Source organism: Miscanthus floridulus, chromosome 5 (assembly GCF_019320115.1).
Source record: "Miscanthus floridulus cultivar M001 chromosome 5, ASM1932011v1, whole genome shotgun sequence".
Taxonomy (NCBI): Eukaryota; Viridiplantae; Streptophyta; class Magnoliopsida; order Poales; family Poaceae; genus Miscanthus; species Miscanthus floridulus.
Genome location: NC_089584.1, coordinates 17984772 through 18008492, shown reverse-complemented (window position 1 = coordinate 18008492; position 23721 = coordinate 17984772). Strand labels below are relative to the sequence as shown.

The window sequence follows — 23721 nt, the reverse complement described above, 5'->3', positions numbered from 1 at the left end:
GTAGCATTTATTACAAGTCATAAATTTATTCGATTTAATTGTAATAAGGTTGGGCCAAGTCAAGTGACATTTAACAAATATATAGCTAGCTTATTATAGTTGGTGATGTAGACAAGGCCGATCTTCCGATAGGTACGATAGCGTCGATTGGTGGAGACTTGACGTTTATGATCTAGGCTTCAAACCAAGACTGATTCAGACCCTCGCAACCGTTACACCACTGCTCCTTTAGTTATCAACCACGCGAACGCGATTGACCTCGTCGAGAAGGCTTTCCTACAAGTGAATCGAGAACACAAGTAAAAACGGGATGAACGCAATCTGAAATTGCAAATAAATATAAGACTTATGATAACGAGGAGTTCATGTCTTTATTCGAAAGGACCAATCGCCATAGGCGAACAAGATCAAGAACCAGTGCCCTGATTCACAGCAAGCGGCCTTGGCGGCACAGTTGCAGCAAAACAACGTCTGTTTTACGAGAAAATCAAGACCTAAACAAAATCCAAACCATAAGGAGAGTAACGACTGCTAATTATAGAGCCCCGGACGTCACCCCCTGGATGCGTCCCCTAATGGGCTCTAAGACGATACACGACCCAACGGACCAAAAGACGGTATCGCAGCACCCTGGCAGATTCTGGACGCTGACTTGTTTCGACGATTCCTGTTGATTCCGAATGGCTTTTGACGTGAGACCACTTGCATTGGCTTCCTTATCTAATTAGTTTTCCATCCATATGTGGATTGTCAAAATAGAGTCTGGACGTGTCCGTGTGACCAGTTTTATGATAGACTGGCCCTGGAACCCGAGATGAGCTCGAACTTGATTTGGGCCTCCACCTTGGTGACTTGAACCGCATGAGCTTCAGGCCTCCTTCTCAATTAGGTCACCCTCACTGATCTCCTCATCCTCTATCTTCAAGCATGGTCGTATACATGGAGCTGATGTCCTTACCAGCTGGTATGGACAGGTCTAGATGACTGCACAACAAGTTACGCGTCCAGTTGGCACATACGAATGTTGCTACCAGTACTCCCTCTATCCTAAAACAAATTAATTTATATAATCACCCTAAGTCAAATTATCTTACATTCAGTCAACTTTATAGAAAAGAATACCAACATCTATGACATCAAATATGTATATTATAAAATATATTTCATGTGCATCCAATGATACAAAATTTGGTGTTATTTTCTATAAATTTAATTAAATTTAAGAATAGTTTGAGTTGATTTAATTTGAAATGAAGAGAATACATACCAAATGAAAAACATGAAACCTTTTTGATGGACCGGACGTCCTCGACTATCCGGTTCCCGTACAGTGTTGAGGTCCAGCCGCCCCCGCCCAGGACCGGTGGCGTCACGGGTGGGTCCACCGCGGCGTTTTCCTGTCGCCTCGGCTGCTTGCCTAACGCGAAGGAAGCGCCACTTGAGCGCCGCTGGTTGGTGGACCAATGCACTCCAGCTTCCAGGCCCAGGGTCAGTGGATTGGATGGATGGTAGCTGCATGCCTTTGGGTCGAATTAGCATTTCCTTCGGCCCTTGGACCTGGGGCTCGGAAATGCTTTGCTCACAAAGTTCGAACGATTTTGGCTTAAAGTTTACTCCAACACATGCGTGCATTCAATATAGATTAAAAATAATTAATTATACTATTTATGATTAATTTACGGTACGAATTTTTTAAGTATAATTAGGGGGTGTTTGGTTTTCTGGACTAAATTTTAGTCCATGTCACATCGGACGTTCGGATGCTATTTAGGAGAACTAAATATGAGTTAATTATAAAACTAATTACAGACTAATTTACGAGACAAATTTATTAAGCCTAATTAATCCGCCATTAGCATATATTTACTGTAGCACAACATTGTCAAATCGTGGACTAATTAGGCTTAAAAAATTCGTCTCGCAAATTAGCCACAATCTGTGCAATTAGTTATTTTTTTCGTCTATATTTAATACTTCATGCATATCTCAAACATCCGATGGGACATGGACTAAAATTTTCCTGTAGTAACAAACACCCCCTTAGTTTATGATTTAACAACGTGTTCACTACCGCTGTGGCAGTAGCATTTAAGCATATATGCCAAACCTTTTATTAACTCTGCCTCAGCTCACATAATAAAAAAAGCAAGCACGGACACAGAGACAGACAGCAGTCGTCCTCCCCCAAAATTCCCCATCCGCAGCTTCAAAACTCCACCCAATTCAATTTCATACCGCAATCTCCCTTGCCTTCCCTTCCCTTCCCTTCCTTCCCCTTCACAGCTCCATCCATCCACCCTCCTCCAATCTCCATCGCCATCGCCAATCCTGAGCTGAAAGGAAGGCCAACAAGAGCATCATAGCAGTCTCGCACCACGCGAGAGAGAGAGAGAGACACCAACACCGGGTCACCACTCACCACCACGAGACAGGGACACCGACGGGCGCCATCCCCATCCACCACCACCCTCCCCAGCTTCCGTTGGCTTCACTCCCACTGCAGCCCCCCCTCACTCGCTCACTCCCCTCGCCCGCACCACAGATCTCGCCCGCCGGAACCCTAATGCCGCTGGAGGCCGCGACGGGGGAGTGACGCCGATGCAGCGCCGGGTGGTGGGCATGGCGGACGGCGAGGCCAGGGGGCGGACGCTCGGTGCCGTCATCAAGGAGAAGGATGAGGAGCTCGCGCTCTTCCTCGAGATGCGCCGACGCGAGAAGGAGCGCGGCGCTGCGGCCGCGGCCGCGGCGGACCAGCTCCTGCTCTCCGGGGACGTCGCGGCGGGGGACGGGATGCTGCTCCTCGACCCGCCGCCACCACCCGCCGGTGAGAGCTTCATTTCGGGCTCTCCTCCGGGCATCCTCCGGCCGTTCCTTTGCATTTTACTCCTGTGCTCAGGGAAACCCTAGCTTATCTTGTCTTGGTTTGGATTTTTGGTTATTTGTGGTCGTAGAACCCAAACCGGCGGCGTACAAGGTGGCTGGCGGCGGATTTAGGAGGGCGCCTGGCGGAGGGGACGACTTCCTCAATGCAGACGCCGGCGACAAGAACGATTACGACTGGTGTGTGCTTCAGTTCCGAGCTTTTACTGGCATTAGCTACCAAAATTCCGCTAATTAGCTACCAATTTTCTGTTATTTTGGTTGTGGGCAACATAGCCATTGGTGCGAGAATGATTCTAGCCAATTCGCATTGTAGCATTGTGAACTTCAATTCTGCTCTGTTCTATTGTCGTTTAGGGCTTCAGGGAGTTTGGTGAGGTTTTAACCGTGTAATGTTTAGTGCGGGCTCCCAAAATCTTGATTCCTGGTTTCCGATGTTGAATGCAAAGCTGCAGGACTGTCAAAACTGACAACTCTAGGGCTTCATAAGTTTCAAGCAATCAAGCTAAATCTTCATTCTTCAGTTGCCTTGCTAGAAACAAAGCGCTGAGTTCCATTTTTCTGTAATTTTGCCTTCTGTGCATATGGTCTAATATGCTGTCCATGCGTACCATAAAGTTTGTCTTTGGTGAAACTTTAGTGATTGTAGTTAGATTTCAGTTGGTGTTGCTGGGAAGGATGGGTCATGGTGGTAGTTGGAGCTAACAGTTGGTCATCTTTGGTTTCTGCTCCTCTTTTTGATTGCTTGTCTAGTTAATGCATGATCATAAAGTTGTGCTATCTGTTTCTGGAGTTATCAATCAGTTAAGTTCCTTCTCTTTGCTTTCTGGTTGGTTAGCTAGCCAATATCTTTCTAGCTTGCCATGTTTCTTGTGAATCTGGTGTTTTTTCAGTAGACGCAATAGTTCTGTATTGGACACATTTCGACATCGGATGCCATAATTCCTATGACCTACAGGCTACCAATCTTGGTCCTGGTTGATTTGAACTGTATTTGTTTGTTAGCAGGTGTTAGTCAGGTTGCCTTAATTCCTATGACCTACAGGCTACCAATCTTGGTCCTGGTTGATTTGAAATGTATTTGTTTGGTAGCAGGTGTGAGAAATTTATATGATTTGGTGATAATGACACATATTACCTTTTTTTTGTTAGTTTGGGATTTCTAGTTGATAGAGTACAGGATTCCTAAGTAATTAGATTATAAGTGGCCATGTTAACACATTAAGACAATTTCGTTTTGTCAAGAGCTTGCTGATGTGTGGTTGGTAGAGAGCAGGTGGACTATGTAACTAAGCTCACAGGATATTTTCTTTTCTGGTTCTTGCGTGCTTTGTAGAAGTGCTGGGTTAGCTACTTGATTTGGTTAGGGCAAAGTTAATCGAAGTGGTTAGGGAAGTGACTCAAAGCAACTGATTTATTGGGTTTGTGTGTTATCCATCCAGAGTGCACAATATCAGAAACTCTGTATGAGATAGATATCTGATGTCATTTCAGACTTAGGTGGTATCCTACATATTTTGGCACCTCTGTTGCTTGTATATTCTCTAATTCAGCATTGAGTCCATTCTGCTGCATCATAGATTTCTTTAGAGGTCACTTCTGGACTGCAGTTTTGAAGTATTATATAACTGTTCTCACAATGAAGTTGTTTACTTTCAGGCTTCTGACACCACCAGGAACTCCACTATTCCCATCTCTAGAAGTTGAGTCAAAAAGGTCCCCGGTGAGCCAAGCTGGAACGCCAAAGACTCGTCCAACTGCCTTAAAATCTAGGGTGAGTTATTTGAACATAAGCTGTACTTTGGTTCTTGGGAGTACAACTGTACAAAACTGTCATAAACAATATTTCTAACTTTCGAATCAGCAAACATAAAGTCAGTGAAATTCCACCTCATGGTGGGATATGGAACTGTACTTTGTAGAGGGATGGATATCAGTCATATCAGATTTCCTATGACAGGCAAGGTCACCAAAGATGATCCATTGTCTGCTGAACCTACTATAAGATTAACTGCGAAGATAACATTTATTATTTTTGTTGTGTATTTGACGTGAATTGTGCTTTTATGCTGCCCTCTGTTGTCTAAAAAGCCTGTTACTAGTCCTTATCGTGGAAGGTCGGGTGATGAATCCTTATGGCATTGGTAATTTATGATTTCTTACTAGAAATCCTTTCAGTAAGCTACTTGTGGTGTTACATTATACTTTCCATAAGTATGATAAGTAAATCGTCAGATTCATTACTTTCTGTTATATCTTCTCATAATATGTTATTTCAGTTGTCCAATCATCCAGATCCTCCATCAAGAACCAACCTCCCATTAAGGACAGCATCATCAAACAGCTTGAACTCAGTTGCTACAACCCGCCGACCATCATCGTCTGGAGGGCTTACTACTAATTCATCAAGGCCTTCAACACCAACTGGACGCGCTGCATTGACAGCTAGTTCCAAAGGTTCAAGACCTTCGACCCCCACTTCCCGGACAACTGTTCCTGCCAAAACTGGGGCTTCTGCGCCAAGATCATCAACACCGACTTCTAGATCAACACTCCCGTCAGCCAGGTCAACAACCCCTTCAAGCAGGGCAGTTGACCCTGCTAGCAGGACTTCAGCTCCTTCAGGCAGAGTGTCCGTGCCTGCTAGTAGGTCATCAACACCTACTTCAAGGTCATCAATACCTGCTACCAGGTCAACAACACCATCATCCAGACCCTCCATACCAGCGCAAAGCAAGCCTACATCAAGGGCATCAACCCCAACAAGGCGACATTCTGCCCCTTCGGCCCAGCGTGGTAACTTGGCTGCACCAGTTAGATCGTCCTCAATCTCCAAACCAGGTTCTACAATGCCCAAAGGTTCTTCACCAGCGAAAACGGCAGCACCAACACCTTCAAGAGGCAGCTCTCCTACTGTCAAATCAAGACCATGGAAACCATCTGAAATGCCTGGTTTCTCTCTTGATGCGCCTCCAAACCTAAGGACATCGCTACCAGAAAGACCAACCTCTGCCACTAGGGGCAGACCTGGGGCACCTAGTTCTAGATCTTGCTCTGTTGAGAGTGGGCCAGCTGGTCGACCAAGACGGCAGTCTTGCTCTCCCTCCAGAGGGAGGACTTTAAGTGGCAGTGTGCCTTCAGGGAGCTCCATGCCAGCAGTGAGAAGATCACATCTCAATGGAGGTGACAGTGTGAATCCAGTTCAAATGGGTAATAAGATGGTTGAAAGGGTTGTGAACATGAGAAGGCTAGTTCCTCCAAAGCATGATGATCAAAGATCCAGCCTCAACAGTCTATCTGGTAAATCTTCAAATTCTCCAGATAGCTCGGGCTTTGGTAGAACTTTATCGAAAAAATCACTGGATATGGCACTTCGGCATATGGTACGTTTTGCTTCTCCTCAGTTTAGTTAACAACATTATCTATGTTCAGTTGATTGACCTTGAGGTGTAATTTATTGTTTACAGGACATAAGGCGCAGCATTCCAAACAATTTACGGCCTCTTATGACAAGCATCCCTGCATCATCTGTTCATAGTGCACGTTCAGGATCCACAAGGAGCAGACCAATTAGTGTTTCAGACTCACCGCTCGCAACAAGCAGCAATGCTAGCTCCGAGCCGAGTGTCAACAACAACCTGATGTGCCTGGACAGTATTGATATTGATGATGAGTTGTGCAGAGATAGAGCAGGGCCCTATGGACGGTGATTCACTTATTTGCAAAAAGTATAAAATGCATGATTCTGATGGAACTATTTGGCTACAGAATGTTCAGAGCAGCAGGGTGGAAGATCTCCAAGATGATCCCGAGTATCTGACGAGCATTATTATTTTGTTATATTTAGGTTCTTCGAACGTTAAATATTTATCCAGTCCATTCTTGTTATGTCATGCTCTGCAGCTCCATGTGCAATTTCAACCCTGGACCTTAATATGCTATTGAAAATTGTCCTTTTATGTGATCAACGTCTAGAGCAGTTTATACCATCTTTGATTTGCGATTTGGTAGTGGAACATGTTCCACTGGCTGAACAGTTGTGTTCCACAACATGACAACATTCTGTGTTGCTAATGTGACGTCTGCTAGAATGCGTAGTTAACATAAACTGGGCAGCAGTATCATTTTTTTAGGGAATCAGACGGTCTCCAACAACGAACCCATATGAGCATTCAACGAACCCATATGACCATTCAAACCCAAAATAGATAGCAAGAGTTCTAAAATCAGCATTCAATAGAGTATTTATACGGGATATCTATTTTGGGTTGTTTGAGAGACACAACCTAAATATGGGTATCATCTTTTCTGAAAACTCATTTGTAGAAATGATTTTCTTTTGGGTCTTGTTGTTGGAGAAGATGTCGAATAGGTATGGAACCTTTTGCCTGTAACGCTATCCAAAGGACAAATAGGTCTTGTATTTTGGGTTTTGTTGTTGGAGATAGCCTCAGCAGTATCAGTTTGTAGGGCTCTGGCACGACTGCACAATGCCCTAGGTCTGCTTATAGCCACAATGCTCAAGTATCGCTTATGAATCTAAGAGCATCTCCAATAGTTTTTCTAAATCTCTCTCTAAATCATTATTTGGAGAGCTATTTTCATAAAAAATCGCTTTCTATATCTTTTACTTTCCAACAGTTTTTCTATATCTCATGCGTACTCTAGAGAGTCATTCTCGTCTTCTATTTTTGGCTAACGAAAAATCCAAAATAAAAGATGGCTATATTTAGATGATCATTTAAAAAAGCTATTAAAGGATAGTTTTTTCACCAAAATCTTTATTCCTAATATTTAAAAAAGAATATGGAGAGTCTCTCGAAGATGTTACGATAGAATCATACATTCATACTCTACCAGGAACCGATTGTTCATAAGCCACAACTGACAGATAACAGTTACAGCCAAAATAACATACTCATAGACTTTATTCTACTCTGATCGACCAACCTACTAACACAACCGGCAAGCTGCCACAAGAAACGCTCCTGCTTTTATTGGCTACTACAAGGAGCAATGGAGCAAAGATGACAGCAGAATACAGAGCCGACAGGTTAAATACATCTCATTGGTACAATTGGAGGAGGAGAAGCCGGTGAGTTGTAACTGTTTTTTTCCCCTTCTCTCAAAAGTTGAAATCGATATCAGTTAATTGCGACGGGCCAAAGGGGAATGGGTAAGGCAGGCAGACCAGAAGTCCAAATAGCAAAATGGCAACACCGATGCCAATGTAGTTGTTCTCAGGATCTGTGATTTCCTCAGAGAGAGGAGCAATCGGGCCCCTCTGCAGGAAGAAGATCAGCACCACCCAGTAGAAGGCAACATCGTTGAAGAGAGCTGCGATCCCAAGCAACCCAATAGTAAGGCTGCTGACCCGAGACGATATCTGGCAAGATTCCACGTTTGGATTAATCAGAAGTGCCCATTCAGAGCTCAAATGTAGGCCCTTCTCAGCTACAACTCTAATGTATACAATCAAGGAGGAAAACTTATCATAGCAACAAATTACCTTTCTTCCCCACATGGCCAATGCTATGCGGCCACCATCAAGCTCTCCAGCTGGTATGCTATTGATAGCATTGATCAGGAGACCAGCCCAGGCCCATAAAACAAGTGGGTTTATGGATAACTGTGTTCCTTCTTTAAGAACATCTCCAAGAAGAACCTTTGCTGTATCAAGGAAATATTGATGCCTTAATTTTGTATTCATAGTCCATCAAAAAGCTGTTTCTTGCATAACTGAATACTACATTCTTGCAAAACTACTCAACTGCAGTCAGAGTACTAATGAACATCAGAAAAAACATTCCCTGTGCAGCTACAAGTTTTTGAATTATGATTGGATGCCTACCGAGACCACCGACAAGGAATGATTCATGGAAGACAGTTGGATCTATCACAAGGCCAAGGCCATCACTTGGAGGCAAGAAGAAGCCCAGCAGTAAAAGAACTAGTCCGAATGAAAATCCAGCCAATGGTCCAGCAGCTGCTAGCTTCAGTAGGTCCTCACGGTTGCGGATAATATTGACAATTCTGGTAATTGCACCGAAAGATCCTATCTACAACAAAGTGAACATTGCAAGACTCATTATGTAAAGTTAATGTACTGACCTAGATAAACCTATAAGAAATAAAAAATGATGTTATTTCATGCCAATGCTCTGCATCCTGTTCGTTTGGCTGTGGCTTGTCGTAAACGATCGTAAATTTTCAGCCGGAATAGTATTTTTCTCTCACACAAACCAGCCAGCAGTACTTCTTCACGAACCAGCAACGATATGAACCAGCCAACCGAACAGGCTGCTGGTCTACAACCATAACCCATATTTTAAAAGGCCTTTCATGTTAATTGAGTATCTACACAGAAAGTACACATCCAAATTAAAGATTGCTTTTTTATGAATGTCTCTACAACACATCTAAACACAATCTTTAACAAAGCTCTTGTTATTTATTTCAAATAGTTTCCATAAACATGCACCACAAAGATACAAATAATTTCAGATTTTTTCCTACAAGTAATTTACCAATTTTTTATACAAAGTCTTTACCTGCCAGCTAGGAACAAAATATGGCACGCCAAGCTTGATTCCACTTTCCCTGGCAGCAAGGATATGTCCAATTTCATGGACCCCTATTATAAGGCCAGTTACTAGGGCACCAGATAGTCCATCTTTCAACAACTCAAGGTTGTCAAATGTTGATCTGTAAGAGTAAGGCTTAGAAGTAGATGGAATTGACAACTGTGGCTTCTTATATACAAGATACTTGAGGAAGTATATATTTTTCTTCAAAAAGAGCAAACTTGTAATGATCGATGGCACAGAAGTAAATACATGGCAGTAAAAGAATGCAATTATTCACATGAATCAGACAACAACAACAACAACATAGCCTTTCAGTCCCAAGCAAGTTGGGGTAGGCTAGAGTTGAAACCCACCAAGAGCCCCAAGTCACGGTTCAGGCACTTCAATAGCTGCTTTCCAAGTACTCCTATTCAAACATAGATCTCTAGGTATATCACAAGCTTTCAAATCTCTTTTTATTGCCTCCCCCCATGTCAATTTCGGTCTTTCTCTACCTCTCCTCATATTATTAGCTTAGCTTAGGACTCCACAATGCACTGGTGTCTCTGGAGGTCTCCTTTGGACATGGCCAAACCACCTCAACCGATGTTGGACAAGCTTTTCTTCAATTGGCATGAATCAGAATTAAAAAAAATAGCAAAACAGAAACACGAACATCACATGTATTAATAAGTCTTCAGTATAACATGGAACACAAGCTTTAGCATCTATTTACTACTGTATCAAGATTCTAGCAAGCACTTGAAGGCATACATCATCTATTACCAAGGTTTCAAAGTTCAACCTTGAGCAAGGTTCTAACAGAAAAGCAAAAGCATATATAGCAATTCAAAGATGACATCAAGATAGAGAAACATGAAAAAGGAAACAATCTAAAACAAAACGGACTGGCGAATAAATGAAAGAGAAACCTCGTACAGCAAGTTGTCCTGTAGAACAGGTACATTTCGAAGTAGCAGAGTGAAGATGGTAACTAATCCAAATGAAGCAGCAGCAAACCATTCTGGGAGAGCTGAAATTTAATTTATGAACTCACTCAGCAACCTTTGCACTGAATAAATATACTAATAAAATCATATATGCCTAACAATTAAGCAAAATATTGGACCATTCTGAGCACTAGCAATGCCACTGAAGGTACCAAGAATGTTGTCACCTGTAGTTTCAGGCTGTAATGTCTGCTTGGGTATAACCACAGCAACTGGCTTCTCATCCTCTGGGTTGATGAGAAGAAAAAGCTTATATTCATCACCAAATTTGTTCTGTTGGTAACCAGGAGTTGAGCACAGATGAGACACTAACAAATTTCTACGATCATAGACACTGAGCGCCAGTTTTGCAAATCATCTTATTAGTTATTACCTGTAGCCGATTTGTGATCTTCTCATAACTTTTGGCTGGTTTACCACGAAGATTTCCCTTGAATAATACTCCACCCTTATTCAGAAAAAGTAAGTTAGTAAATAGAACCGTCATTCCAGGCGGGATACTTGAGACCTTTATTTTACATGATAACAATGTCAAATTAGAGTATATATCATATATGTGATTAGTTTTAAAGTTTAGTAATATTCTGTAAGAGCACTTGGCTTAGTCAGACCAAAAGAATACTTGCTGGTAGTAGCATGCATCAATTGAGTATTTGAGTATGAATGTATCTTGTATAAACACAGTTAGTAAGGTAAAAATCTGATTTATACAGAAGAAGTTAAGCCATGCCATCTCAGTTATTTACCTCGTAAGGATCCTGATTTGTCACAAAAAATGTGTCAAATCCAAAAACTTGATCCTTTAGAATGTCTATTGTAGCCTTGGGGATCCTGACAGAATCATCAAGCTGTTGCTGCAGATCATTTATATTATAAAAATAGTTTATATCATCATCTCTTCAAATTGCAGAGTTCAGACATGTGAAGCAGAAAAAAGATTCAATTTACAATGAACTCTAACATTGAGCTAATGATGAAAAAGCAGGATCCTTTTTTCAGTGTCAACTACCACTCAACTAATGAACATACACGATGACTAAACAATTACCTTCATTCCTGGCAATGGAGACCCGCTAGCAACTTCAACAACTTCCACATTTTCCTATGTTTAAAAAAATATTAGATATGCCACAATTGTATTCTCAAATGTCTTGTAAGATATTAAGTTGCTGGGCATAAATTAAAAGTATACCTGTATATCATTGGTAGAAGTAGCATTTCCATCCATGTTCTGAACCGTGTCGCTGGAGCTCAGCAATTCTGCATTCGTGGTTTCATCTTTCTTCTGGCGAGTCATGGGAAAGCTAAATATATAATTCAGTTACACATTCATACAGCTAGGACTAGCAGGTAGAATGGAAGTACTGCTTTAAGTACAGGGCAAGTCAAGGCCAACACAAAAGGAAGCATACTTTTGCATAATATTTAATATAATGCAGGTTTGATTTGACAAACTGTAAATAAGATTGTACATTGTCTATACTGGAGTCACTTTCTGCAGGCCCATTTGCTTCTGCAACACTATCAACCGAAGGTGACGAAGCATCATCTCCAAACTCTTCTTTCTCCTGAAAGGAAAGGTCAGTTATTTAATCCTTGAATTCCTGAAAGATTCTGTCTTCGTGTTCAATTCTAGATGAGGTGCGTTTCTATATAGAAAAACTAAATGGGTCATTGGTGGATGAAAAATGAGCAAATCTGGCCTTAATGTGCTTCAACCATAGCAAATAATTTGGTTGCCGGAAAATGTGATAATTGGCACTTCAAAATGCGATACATTGCGCTATGTACCTCCTTGTCGCCGTCGCCCTCGGACTCGGTCTCAGTCATCGCTTGGCACGCAACCTTTCGACTGCTCAGCCTTCATACAAGGATTGGAAACAAACCAATGACATTAGCTTGCTCAATTGAATGCTCCCTTGGCAGTTGGCACACGCAAAACCAAGAAAAGCAGCGGACCTGTGCCCGGTAATCGGGAGGCAGCGGAGCGCGAGCGTGAGTCTGCGTGCGCGCCCCACGCACCCACTCCTCGCCGGCACGGTGGTAGAAGCGAGCAGGAGGCGGTGGCAGCACCCGTATGCCGCGGCAGCCGCCTGCGACGGCGGCAAGGAACTCATGGTGGGCAGAGGCGGTGGTGAAAGTGGCGGAGAGGAGAGCGCGCGCGGCGTGGCCTTATCCCATTCTCGGATTCTCTCCTCCGCCTCATCGGAGGGAAAACAGAAATTCTTTTCTGCGGTGAAGATTTCACGCTGCACTAATCGCAGAGCCTTTGGCAGGTAGGGGTATTTTTGGCAATTAGCCATTAGCCGCTGCCGCACACGACGAGAGGAATAGGTTGCTTCTGCCGTTGCCGACTTGCCGTCGCCACTACCGCCGCCATCGCTGCAAGCGGCATGAAGGCCTTCCCGCTGTCCGGGGGCAGCACCATCTCCATCGCCCTCTTCTCCGACGTCTCCAACAGCCGGTACGGACCTGCTTATACATCCTCTCCTCTTCTAACATCGCCGCTTGGGCCGCTGTGGCCACTAGCCCAGGTCTGGTTTCCATCGATGAAATGCGCACGGACGAATTGGCTGAGATTTCTGGTTTTGGCGCTCTCAGGGAGCTCCTGGACTTGATGCAGTCAGGGAAGCTGGAGCCGGAGGTCGCCTTCCTCAATGCATCATTGGTGCGTTGCCATTTGCATTTTTGGATATGCTGCACTGGTAGTTTCCTAATTGTGGGTTAGTTTCCTAATTGTGGATTTCATGGTTTTTGAGGCTCGTTATTCATGCTCGTGGATTTCAGGTGCCGGATGTGTTCCCTGTCCTCGCGGCAGCGCTTAAGGCGCTGTTGTCGAAGACGAGGGAGTCACTGACCACAAGGACTCTGCACTCTGAGCTCGTCTACAACTACTCGGGGTCCAAACATGTGATTGATCTAACTACTCTTGATACTTTTGCATTATTATGAGGTTGGTCCAATGCAGCGTTTGATGGTTTGTCTGTGATCATTGGTTTCAGATAACGGAGTCTCTGAAGCAATGTGGGATTTCTGATGATACAACTTACATCCTTGTTGCTTGTTTTGATGCTTCTGACGAGGAGGTATGATTTAGGCTGATAGTTTCACTAGGTTACTGTCTGAATCCATCAATTGCATGCTATTCTGATAATCTGCAATTTAGAACCCACTGTAAGTCATAGGCGATACTGATTTTCTGTTAGTAAATACTAACCCTGTACCAATTGGCACTGACTGTGTGTTTGGTTCATAAATTTGTGATCTTGATCTGACTGATATTGGACGATTGTTGAAGTGTTAATGGATCCAGAGATCAGGCTATACACCAAATCAAATTTACATGGATTTGCAATATGTTAATCACCTTGCTTAAACGAGTTATAAATTACACCTCATGTGCTGCTGCTTACTTCCTTACTATGAAAAGTAAAACAGGAAGTGTTTCTACCATTCTTAATTTCTTGCTCCAGAAACCTGGTGCTACTACTTCACACCCTATTTATTGTGCCTTCAATTGAGCGTTTATGGTATTCATTTGAAAATTTTCAACCAACTTTGAGCTTCTATATCTGAGCTTTGTTTTATTAATTGCCAACTGTTACCATAGTTGCAAACAATGACACTTTTTACATCCATAATAGTTCAAATGAGTTCCCCCCCTCTGTTTCAAAGGTGTCGGCTAGGTGTCCAGGTGGCAACTTTCCTTGGGGCCTAGTTACTCCTTGTCGCCTTTAAAACCATGGTTCTCCCAATATTCTTCAAAATGTAAATAACTAAACAAAAAGGGAACAGTTCAAAATCTGTGTGCTTATGGTTCATAACAGAGGTCTTCATAACACACACGCACATTTTTTTTCTTGAACCAGGTCCCCCCATTTTTCATTTCATGAACAGAACCAGTTCAGGTATGCAGAAGCACGCTAAAAAATAGAACTAGGTTAGAGCGGTAGGTAGCCATTAACTAAACCTGCGTCAGGAAACTAGAGCTAGCCCTATTAGACACAGTTTCCAACAAGCATCAAAGCCACCTAACAAGTTCAGCAGACACCCGGCGGCTGACTTGAAACCCAGAAGAACTAAACAAGCTTCAACTACTCACTGGTGCCATTGGTTTCTCTAGTCGTCTCTTGTTCAACTCCTGCCTCATCACCGGTTATTTGTAGCAGCTGGGGTTGCACCTGTTGAATCATCTTGGCCTGGAAGGCCACTCGCAGAATCCCGGCTCCCTCCAGCACGTTTTCTCCTTGAAGCCATTCTTGTGTAAACCCTGCCCAGTATACCAGATAAGAGCAAACAAGACAGAGTCTCACATGGGTGTTTGATCAACCTTTATCTGAACAGGCTCTATTTGTTGCTTTCCACAGCCCAGCAGATAGTTAAGACACCCAATGTGTGAATTTCCTTACCATCAGGCGACACACAGCTTATCTAGGACTAGTATTGATCGAAACTTGGAGGCCTGTTATTGGCACTGGCACCCAAACAGGAAGCTACTACACTCCATAAAACTCTGCTAACAGGATAGTCAAATAAGAAATGATTTATCGTTTCATCTTCATCACTGATTTTACAAGTGGGGCAACCTTTCCACTCCCCCTTGATCATATTATCTTTTGTAAGGACAGCTGATTTCTCTATCAACCACAAGAAAATCTCGACTTTATTAGTAATTTTTGCTTTCCAGATGTTTAAAAATGATTTCCCTGTGTCAGAACTATTCAGATGTTCATAAGTAGATTTGACAGGAAAAGACCTGATTTAGTTCATCGCCACAACAACTTGGTCATCCATATCACTAAACCATAGGCACCTTACATGTTTGACTTAAGATGACAGGATACTGAGCACAGTGAGGGGACTCACTCACCAAACGTCAGACCAAAACATAGCCTCCACTGTTAATTTCGTTTTCCTCCCCTTTTGGATAAATATGTTTGATTTTTAATAAACCAGACCAAATGGGGGAATCATTTCTCCTCGGCTTAACAGATCCCACAGTTTTATTTCCACCTTTCTTTTGGCTTTTGTAAATCTTGACCCACCTTTCTTTTTTATTTCTTGGAAGTAAGTCCTTGCCAAAAGCAGGTTCTCCTTTGCTTATCCAAATCATTAGTTAATGTTTTGGGAAGCGAATACACAGACATATGCTATATGGCCATATGGGGGAGTTATTCAGTGTAGAATTTAATGAGGATGGATGTACCAGCAATCGACAAGGAACTTCCTTGCCAAACATCCAGCCTTTTGGCTGATTTCTCCCTCGAAGGGACCAAGTCCATGTTCCAATTCTTTTTTCTTATGCATTCATGAAAGAAATACTGATGTGAAAATCGCAACTTGGCAGATGAAGGCAGTGGAGAAGCTCATCAGTGGCACTGAGATTGATCTAACAGAACTGGAAAGAAGAGCAAACCAACCACAGATCTTGAAGGTTTGCCATCGAACTTGATGCTAGTTATGTACTGTATGGTTCTTATAACTATTTATCCATTCTGGCTGAAGATCGTTTATTGGTCTTTTATCTATTGGCAGCATTACAAAATACCTCCCCAAGAACTATCAATATCTACGTTGCCGGACGCAATTGTATGCAGGATTGCTGCCCGAGATGAGGCGAGGGTAAGGCTTGCCACTAACACTCTTCCCTAGACCCCGCACAGAGCGGGAGGTCTCTGCACTGGGTACGCCTCCTTTATTGCTGCTCGAGATGCTCTGTAAAGTCTCAATAATCATCGTACTGTGCCACACCTCAAGAAGTCAAGATTGAGCTCGATCTGATCTGCACACCTGGGCCCTCGTAAGCTATGTACTTTCAGGATGTAGCTCTTTCTCTACCACATGTATGAGAGCACAACTAGAATTAGGTATCCGTAATACCATTGCTGTTCGCATTCCCTGCAAGCAACCCGGAAGCACATTGCGTTGTGTAATTTCCCTCTTGAATTCGATGAAGCTTATTGGATAGAAAACTAGCAAAGGAATGTATGTATCTGATGTGGCGTGTTAACCAAATCTGTCAACACGGGCATCGTCTCATCTGAGCTGCACCAATTGGTCACCAGAAGATGCCGAAGAATATCTGGACGTGTCTCCCATTTCGGCCGTGAGGCATGGCGTTTGCTAAAAGCTTTCCTCCGTCGACGGCGCCGGACGAGAAAGATGGCTCGGTGCGCGCGTGGGCGTTGCGTGCGTCTGTCTGGGCCAGCAGCCAGCAGGCCGGCCCAACACGGTGGCTCATTGAACACAGTTGGGCCCAACTAGAATATATAAATATAGTGTACATACCAAATGTGATTCTTTTGTCAAAATTATTGGTGCACGGATGTACCATGCTCGTATTAATCCTAAGCCAACAGATGCATGCCGTGGATGTAGTCAGTTTGGCAGAAGAACCGATTGTGGAACGGCTATTTTCACATTTGGTTCTTGTTGCAAACCAACAATGCAAATAGTAGCATCTGTGCTTCATAATATGGAATCGACTGTACAAATTTATTTCCACCTTTTTACAATCATCTCTCTCTCTCTCTCTCTCTCTCTCTCTCTCTCTCTCTCTCATACAAGAGATGCTTGTAAATGACTGTGCTCTGAATTTGACATGGCAATTTAAGACAAAACCGCGATTCCTTGTGGGGGAACCTACTCATCTGGATTCAACTCCCCAGCTTAACATAGGTGCACGTCTGGATTTATTCTAAGATTTAACGACGCTATTCTTTTGGTAGTAGGTGATGTGTAGAGTTATTCTTTTAGCGGTAGGAGACATGCACGCGCCTATGATGGCTTCGTTCTCATAGAGGTAAAAAATGGATTTAACGGCATTATTCTTTTAGTAATAGGTGATGTGCGCTCGTCTACGGTGACATTATCAATCTCGGGATTTTGTCGGTTTAACTCAGTTCTTTAGAGAGGTGCTAATAAGGGTAAAAAATTAAGACAAAACCGACTATGTTCTATTTCTAAACTGACTACACAAGTTGGTTTGACTTCGTCAATCTTGAAATTTATTGGTCTTAATTTTTTGGAGGTGCTAAATAAACTGATTGTGTTCTTTTTCAAAACCAGCTATATAGGTTGGTTCTGTAGTACCAGTGGAACATTGGCTTTGAAATTTCAGAGCTCCTAATTTAACAAAGCTCTAAGCAATTAATATATGTAATCATCCAACTAAAGTTTCGAAGAAATTTAAGGCTGCAAGCAGAAGGGATGAGTGGCCCTGTTCGTTTCGCTGAAAAGCCTGGCTGAAAAGTATTGTTCGCTGATTTGTTATGAGAGAAAAATATTGTATCATGACTGATAAGTTCAAGCGAACAGGGCTAGTAAAGCAATGAGTGGGGTTTTCTCTTAAGATGACAGAATAACAAGTAACAAGTAGACAAAAATGAAGAGATCACATACATATTTATGTCAGTTGTGGACTTGTGGATTTTAACAATCTTGTATTCATGTTGGTTAGGATGAAGCACATGTCGAGAAAAGACAACCGATGGGTCTGTAGGTAACGTAACTATCGAACGAACAGCATGAAAGTATTATAGAAAATAATTGCAAGAGACATATTTTTTTAAGAGAGATTAACTCTGCTTTAAAGAAACAATGAGTAAGGGCTTGGATTGCCAAAGCAGAGACCACAGCCGAATATATATATATATATATATATATATATATATATATATATATATATATATATATATATATATATATATATATATATATATGTGTGTGTGTGTGTGTGTGTGTGTGTGTATGTGTGTGTGTGGCCAGGATGTCACGATTGACAATCTTGACCTTATCCTTGTATTGCGCGCCTTAATCAAGTACTAGGACACTACGTCCTTTCACACGCAACATATCCATAAATAGAGAGGATGTGCCCACAAGATAGCCCGCCACCGAAAACTAATTTAAAAAATAGTCATATTGTGGACCATTCCTATAAATCGTACTTATAAATCAGCCATAGAAATCGATTTTCCTGACCCCTTTGTAAGAGCGTGCCATGTTTTAGAAAAATAAAATATTTTTAGTTCCGGTCTCTCTATGAGTTGTGCTCTCAACCAAATAGAATTAAAAGTTTCATCCTCTGCATGAAAAAACAAAAACTAGCAAAAAGCCAAACATGCACAGATTGAAACAGCCAAAGGTAAACACCGAACCTTTTAGAAGACAACTATTCATGATTGGTGAAAATTTCTATGACCGTCACTTCCAACATATGGCACGCCATATAAAATTATAAATAGTTGCCATGAGAATACATTTATAATTTTTTATACGAAATTAAGCAAAGACAAACTCTATGTAAAAATCAGAGAGCTTGGTGAGATTTAAAATTTTATAGTGGGTCCTAGGAATCTATTTCAAAGATACTTTGTAAGGAGGAATTTCTAGTAGGGATTTGTCTATCCCCTATAAATACGTTATTCTGCGAACCTTGCTTAGTTATCGTTAAGAAAACCGTTTCTAAAAAACCAGTACTAGCCATGAATGAAAATTGTTCATATATTAGAAAAGGACATCATGCGATGTCCTGTTGCCGGCACTCTCCGTCATATAGTACTCGGAGATCGTACGTAGCCAACGAAAACAGTAGTTTATTACATGGGACAGCAGTACGAAGTGTGATCCATGGGTGGCCATGTACACGGCTGTGAATGCATAGCCTAGCTAACTTCACATCCGTCGGCAGTGTGTGCTACAGAAAATCAAGTGATATGGCCTGAATGACTAGACAGGCCCCATCGGCGCGTGGAGAGTTTGTCCATTGGTCCATGGGCAACAGAGAATGTGGGAGCGCGGCAAACTGTTCGCAGGGGCCCATGACCCGCAAATTCAACTGCCATCCCTAGCCTGCTCGCCGTTCTCGGCCTGCGGCCCAGCATTCCCACGGCATCCTTGTCGTCCTGGCCGTCAGCCCCAAGCGCTCATGTTCATGAGTCCTGAGCTGCTGATGTCCTCCCCTGCGATGTACCCAACAACCAGTGGTTTGTGGGCGACGTCCTCCAAGGCGTTGGGTAAGCCGTAAGCATGATGTGTGGTGAGTCCCCGCCGAGCACGATGCATGCTGAGCATTGGGTAAGCTGTAAGCACCGTAGCGCCACCAGCCAGTGAGGCCGTGCGGAGAGGGACGGACAGCCGGTCCTGTAATTTTGGGGCGGGGCCGCTGGCCGCTGCGGTGCCCACGTACAGTTTCTCCACAGCAAGAATGCCGCAATGGATGTGCGTGCTATGCGGATGGTCGGGCGAGACGTGCGGCGGCTACGCTGCATCGACAACGACAACGATAGCGGCGCGCCTCATACCACCCTCGCTGGTAGGCTGGACCTACCGTGCGTGTGCCGCGTTGGGTGGCGTCACCGTGCAGGACGACGTCGATGCGGACGTGCTGCGGGGTGAGGATGGACTAGGAGTTGTGACATTCTCTGGATTATCATTAGAGCAACTCGAGAAGGGCCCTTCTACTTGAGCCCCCATACAAGTAAAAAAAACACAACTTCAAGCAGTGTCTCTGCGAGGATATCCAAATCCTCCCCACGGATCCTATTCCCGAGGGCTCGGGTGTGAGCACCCAAAAGGCCATAGTGGTCGCTTCTCTCCCCGCTCGCATGGCCAGCCCCCCTACCTCCGACGACCCCTCCCTTTTCTGCGGCAAGGCCCGTGACCACCTAGAGTTGCGGCGGCGCGGCCCTCCCCATGCGCGGCTCCTCCCTCGGTAACATTAAAACTCAAAGAATTCACAGATGACATCGGCTCTTGACCATAGTATCCATAATTATGATGTGTATGATGAGGAGTATTAACAAAAGTATTAGCCGATGTAACATATCTAGTACCATTATGACTAGCATCACCAACATGATAGTTCATAGAACTTGCAAAATAATTATTGAAATTATAAGATGCATTTGCAAGCTGTATCTCGGGGTAATTGTAGTAGTTTGTGGTATCATACCTTGGTACTCCATGATTTAAAACTTGACCGCCTTTGCTGAATTTTCCAATACAAGCACAACATGTTGCAAAATCACAAGTAAAATCATAAGGGGTCAAAACCAGATGCAACCGGCCTTTTGGGCCAGATGCAATGGTAATGACGAGAAAAAGAAGATAGATAGTTGAAGAGTAGGGCCAGGGCAAAGAGATTCGGCTACAAAGTAAAGCCGAAGCAATTCTTCCCCAGCAATGTCGCCAAAAAGTATGTTGACACCAGATTGATCCCGGATCCCACACCAGTTAGGGCCAGATGGCTCGGGTCGCCACGGACCGAAGAATGCAGCAGGGATCTCACACTTACGTGATGAAGAATGAAGAGATTTATGAGCAAACCACCAAAGGATAACTAATTGCGCTTACGTGACAAAGAACGACTAATTTCTAGGCAAACTAGCAAAGGAACCCCCGAAGCTCTGGTCCGGGAGGGACCCCGCCAGGGCAAGGACGTCGCCGGGTTGTCCTAGGTCGGCCGGTAAGTCTAGAGCGCCATCCTTGGTCGTCGGATCAAGCGATGAACAACAACATGGGGGTTAGAAGGACAAAAGAGAGATAGTAGATTGGTTTTGTATCGATTGTGAGTTGGGATTCTCAATCGGCCATGATCCTCTTTTATATATATATATATATATATATATATATATATATATATATATATATATATATATATATATAGAACTACTATCCTGTAGCTGGCTACAGAATAACTTATTCTGTAGCCACTTGAGTTACGATAATTACTATGTTAATTTATGAGATTATAGTAACTCCTTACTAAATGGTTTAATATAACGTTATGGTAAATATCCCCGTGTGTTATAGTAACCCAACTATCGTAAATATATATATATATCTATATATATATATATATATATATATATATATATATATATATATATATATATATATATATATATATATATATATATATATATGGGGTTTGTTCTTATCCTAATAGAAAACCTTCCCAAGACTATGTTCTAAGTTTTCCATAAGTTTATATCAGTTCAGATCGAGATCCAAAAGACCATATCCGAACATAGTTTTTTATTAGGTGTGTCGGAAGTTCTGATGCTCCGAACACCTAGGCAGGCTTTTTTTGTTCCTCGGAAGTTTCAACGTCCGTCGGAACTTCCGGCGTTGGAGCATTCTCCCGAGGGTTGTAACGACTCTGAATTGACTGTTCCATATATGTTTTTGTGGTAGCGCAATGGTAAAGTCCAATTAGCATTATGACAACTTTACAAAATGGATAATTTTAGTTGTCAATCGACATTGTATATTAGACAAATTTGTCCTGGATAGATACGTCGCAATTACCGGCACTCTCCGTCATATTAGTAGTCGGAGATCGTACGTAGTCAACGAACAACAGTGGGGACGTGGACAGCATGGCAACGGTACGAAGTGTAGTCCATGGGTGGCCATGCACACGGCTGCGAATGCATAGCTTAGCTACCGTCACATCCGTCGGACAGCAAATGGATGAGCTTGTGTGGCCTTCCTCCTCGCCGTCATCGGCCTGCGGCCCCACCGTTCCGGCAATCCGGCTGCATCCTTCTCTCGGCCGGGTTAACCAAGCACTCGAGCTCATGAGTCCTGAACTGCTGATGTGCTCCCCTGCGATGTCCCCACCCAATGGTTTGTGGGTGACGTGCTGGGCACTGCATAAGCATATGATGCATGGTGAGGAGAGGCCCGGGCCAGGACCAGCTAGGACGATTATGGCGCCAACCTCCAACCGTCACCGCCACTCGCGGAGATGCGGCGGAAGTGCGGGACGGAAGCCTGGCCCCAGGCCCCAAACACGGCGACCGGCCACCGTGAGGCCGAGCGGCGGCAAGAGGGACAGGATCTCAACCGCTGCCGTGCCCACGGTTTACCACAGATGCACGGGGCGTCCGGTGTCGCATCGCAGGCTCGCAGCCGCCTACACTGGCACCGACACCAGTGCAACAGGAATTTCCTGTGTGTCTAAGAAAAACACGGCATGGATGTAATGAAACCCCGCCAAAAATATCAATTCTGTTGATTACCCAGCAGGTAAATACTGTCAGGGACAAAGTGATAGAGAGAAAATATATTTGCTTGTCAACTTACGACAGAAAGTTTTTTTCTGATGAATTTTCCTGTGCAGCGGCGCACACGGAACTTCCACTGCACAATTTATTTACAAAAGTCAGAAACTGACAGGTTAAATAATATCATTGTCGAAGGAACCAACAGGAAAATATTTTTAATGTGCGCTATCCTCTTTAAAAAAATCTTTGATAACCGACATGTTAAATAATTCTCGTGTGATCCTAAGGTTCGTATAGGGATATATTTTGCAAACCGACAAAGTATTCAAAAAATAATAATTTTCTAGCTCTAATCCATTATTTTGCATGTCGGTTGTCTCTTATTAATATATTCAATGTCAGTCTTTGCGCATGGGAAAAAATAACTAGCTAGAGGATTAGGGTTATATGTCTTCTTTGTCACCATGGCGCACAGAGAAAATGTTTTAATATATAGATTACTAAGAAAAATATCACAAGCCCAATAATAAAAATGGGTTCAAGATTTGGATAATTCATCCATTCCACATAATAATACTTTCAATAGAGCTATTGCGTGCCATACTTCCTTAACCAAACGTGTCAATTTTATGGGACACAACAAGAGTTCAAGATGTATAGTAATATAATTATTTTGGGTTCTAGGAAAATGATTATGCAAACATAACTTAGTAAATACTAAATACTCTATCCATTCCAAATTATAAAGACTTTTTGGCATTTCATATTCGCATTCTAGCATTCAAATTGGATAGGTAACCCACATGGCCACATTCATATTAATAAGCATATAAAGGTTCCACAACAACCCCACAAACCATTCAACAACATAGGACATCCAACATAGTTTTGCCTTCACAGATGCGTCCAAAAACTTTTTGAGAACCTATCAGAGTGCCATCGGAGTGGGAGCCTTTGCTCCGACTGGTCTTCACCCGCTCGCTCTGTAGTGGAGCAAACCCTAGCTGACACAGGCTATAAGCATATGTTCCAATGCAAAGCATCGGAACAATCCAGTGCTCACGAACCTCCTCTGGTTGCTCTCTGAAAGCCATTGGAGTGGGAGCTATTGCTCCGATGCACTTCTCACTCCGATGCCCTATTCTTTAGCAAAACCTAGCTGAATCCCAGAGCACATAGCATATATTCCCTGATGACATGCATCCTGTAAATCCGATGCTGCCTCAACCACTCCATTCACTTCCATTTCAA

The 23721-nt window shown here is 43.0% G+C and overlaps 3 protein-coding genes across 6 annotated transcripts; 2 read left to right on the top strand and 1 right to left on the bottom strand.

Annotated features, from left to right (window-relative positions):
- The first annotated feature begins 2160 nt into the window (after positions 1 to 2160).
- LOC136451668 (flocculation protein FLO11-like) lies at positions 2161 to 6844 on the top strand. Its single transcript, XM_066452358.1, has 5 exons — positions 2161 to 2824; positions 2952 to 3060; positions 4540 to 4654; positions 5160 to 6263; positions 6348 to 6844. Exons 1-5 carry the CDS (start codon positions 2599 to 2601, stop codon positions 6588 to 6590), a joined length of 1797 nt encoding a protein of 598 aa, XP_066308455.1. The 5' UTR covers positions 2161 to 2598; the 3' UTR covers positions 6591 to 6844.
- An 861-nt stretch (positions 6845 to 7705) lies between these two features.
- On the bottom strand, positions 7706 to 12759 carry LOC136449605 (probable zinc metalloprotease EGY2, chloroplastic). 3 transcript variants are annotated; one of them, XM_066449703.1, is made up of 13 exons: positions 12416 to 12759; positions 12248 to 12317; positions 11929 to 12024; positions 11649 to 11741; positions 11505 to 11558; positions 11203 to 11310; positions 10830 to 10904; positions 10624 to 10729; positions 10386 to 10479; positions 9432 to 9585; positions 8732 to 8939; positions 8390 to 8550; positions 7706 to 8266 (listed from the first exon to the last, which is right to left on the bottom strand). In XM_066449703.1, the coding sequence occupies exons 1-13, from the start codon at positions 12757 to 12759 to the stop codon at positions 8006 to 8008; spliced, it is 1824 nt and encodes a 607-aa protein (XP_066305800.1). In that variant the 3' UTR covers positions 7706 to 8005. The 3 variants fall into 3 exon arrangements, 2 of the variants coding, with proteins under 2 accessions (XP_066305800.1, XP_066305801.1); XR_010758061.1 differs by lacking the exons at positions 7706 to 8266; positions 8390 to 8550 and adding an exon at positions 9035 to 9237 and having other exon boundaries at positions 8803 to 8939; XM_066449704.1 differs by lacking the exons at positions 7706 to 8266; positions 8390 to 8550 and having other exon boundaries at positions 8797 to 9237.
- A 28-nt stretch (positions 12760 to 12787) lies between these two features.
- LOC136449607 (uncharacterized) lies at positions 12788 to 16713 on the top strand. 2 transcript variants are annotated; one of them, XM_066449707.1, is made up of 6 exons: positions 12788 to 12920; positions 13058 to 13124; positions 13244 to 13366; positions 13459 to 13542; positions 15804 to 15890; positions 15992 to 16700. In XM_066449707.1, exons 1-6 carry the CDS (start codon positions 12850 to 12852, stop codon positions 16106 to 16108), a joined length of 549 nt encoding a protein of 182 aa, XP_066305804.1. In that variant the 5' UTR covers positions 12788 to 12849; the 3' UTR covers positions 16109 to 16700. The 2 variants fall into 2 exon arrangements, with proteins under 2 accessions (XP_066305804.1, XP_066305805.1); XM_066449708.1 differs by lacking the exon at positions 12788 to 12920 and having other exon boundaries at positions 13058 to 13161; positions 15992 to 16713.
- The last annotated feature ends 7008 nt before the right edge of the window (positions 16714 to 23721 follow it).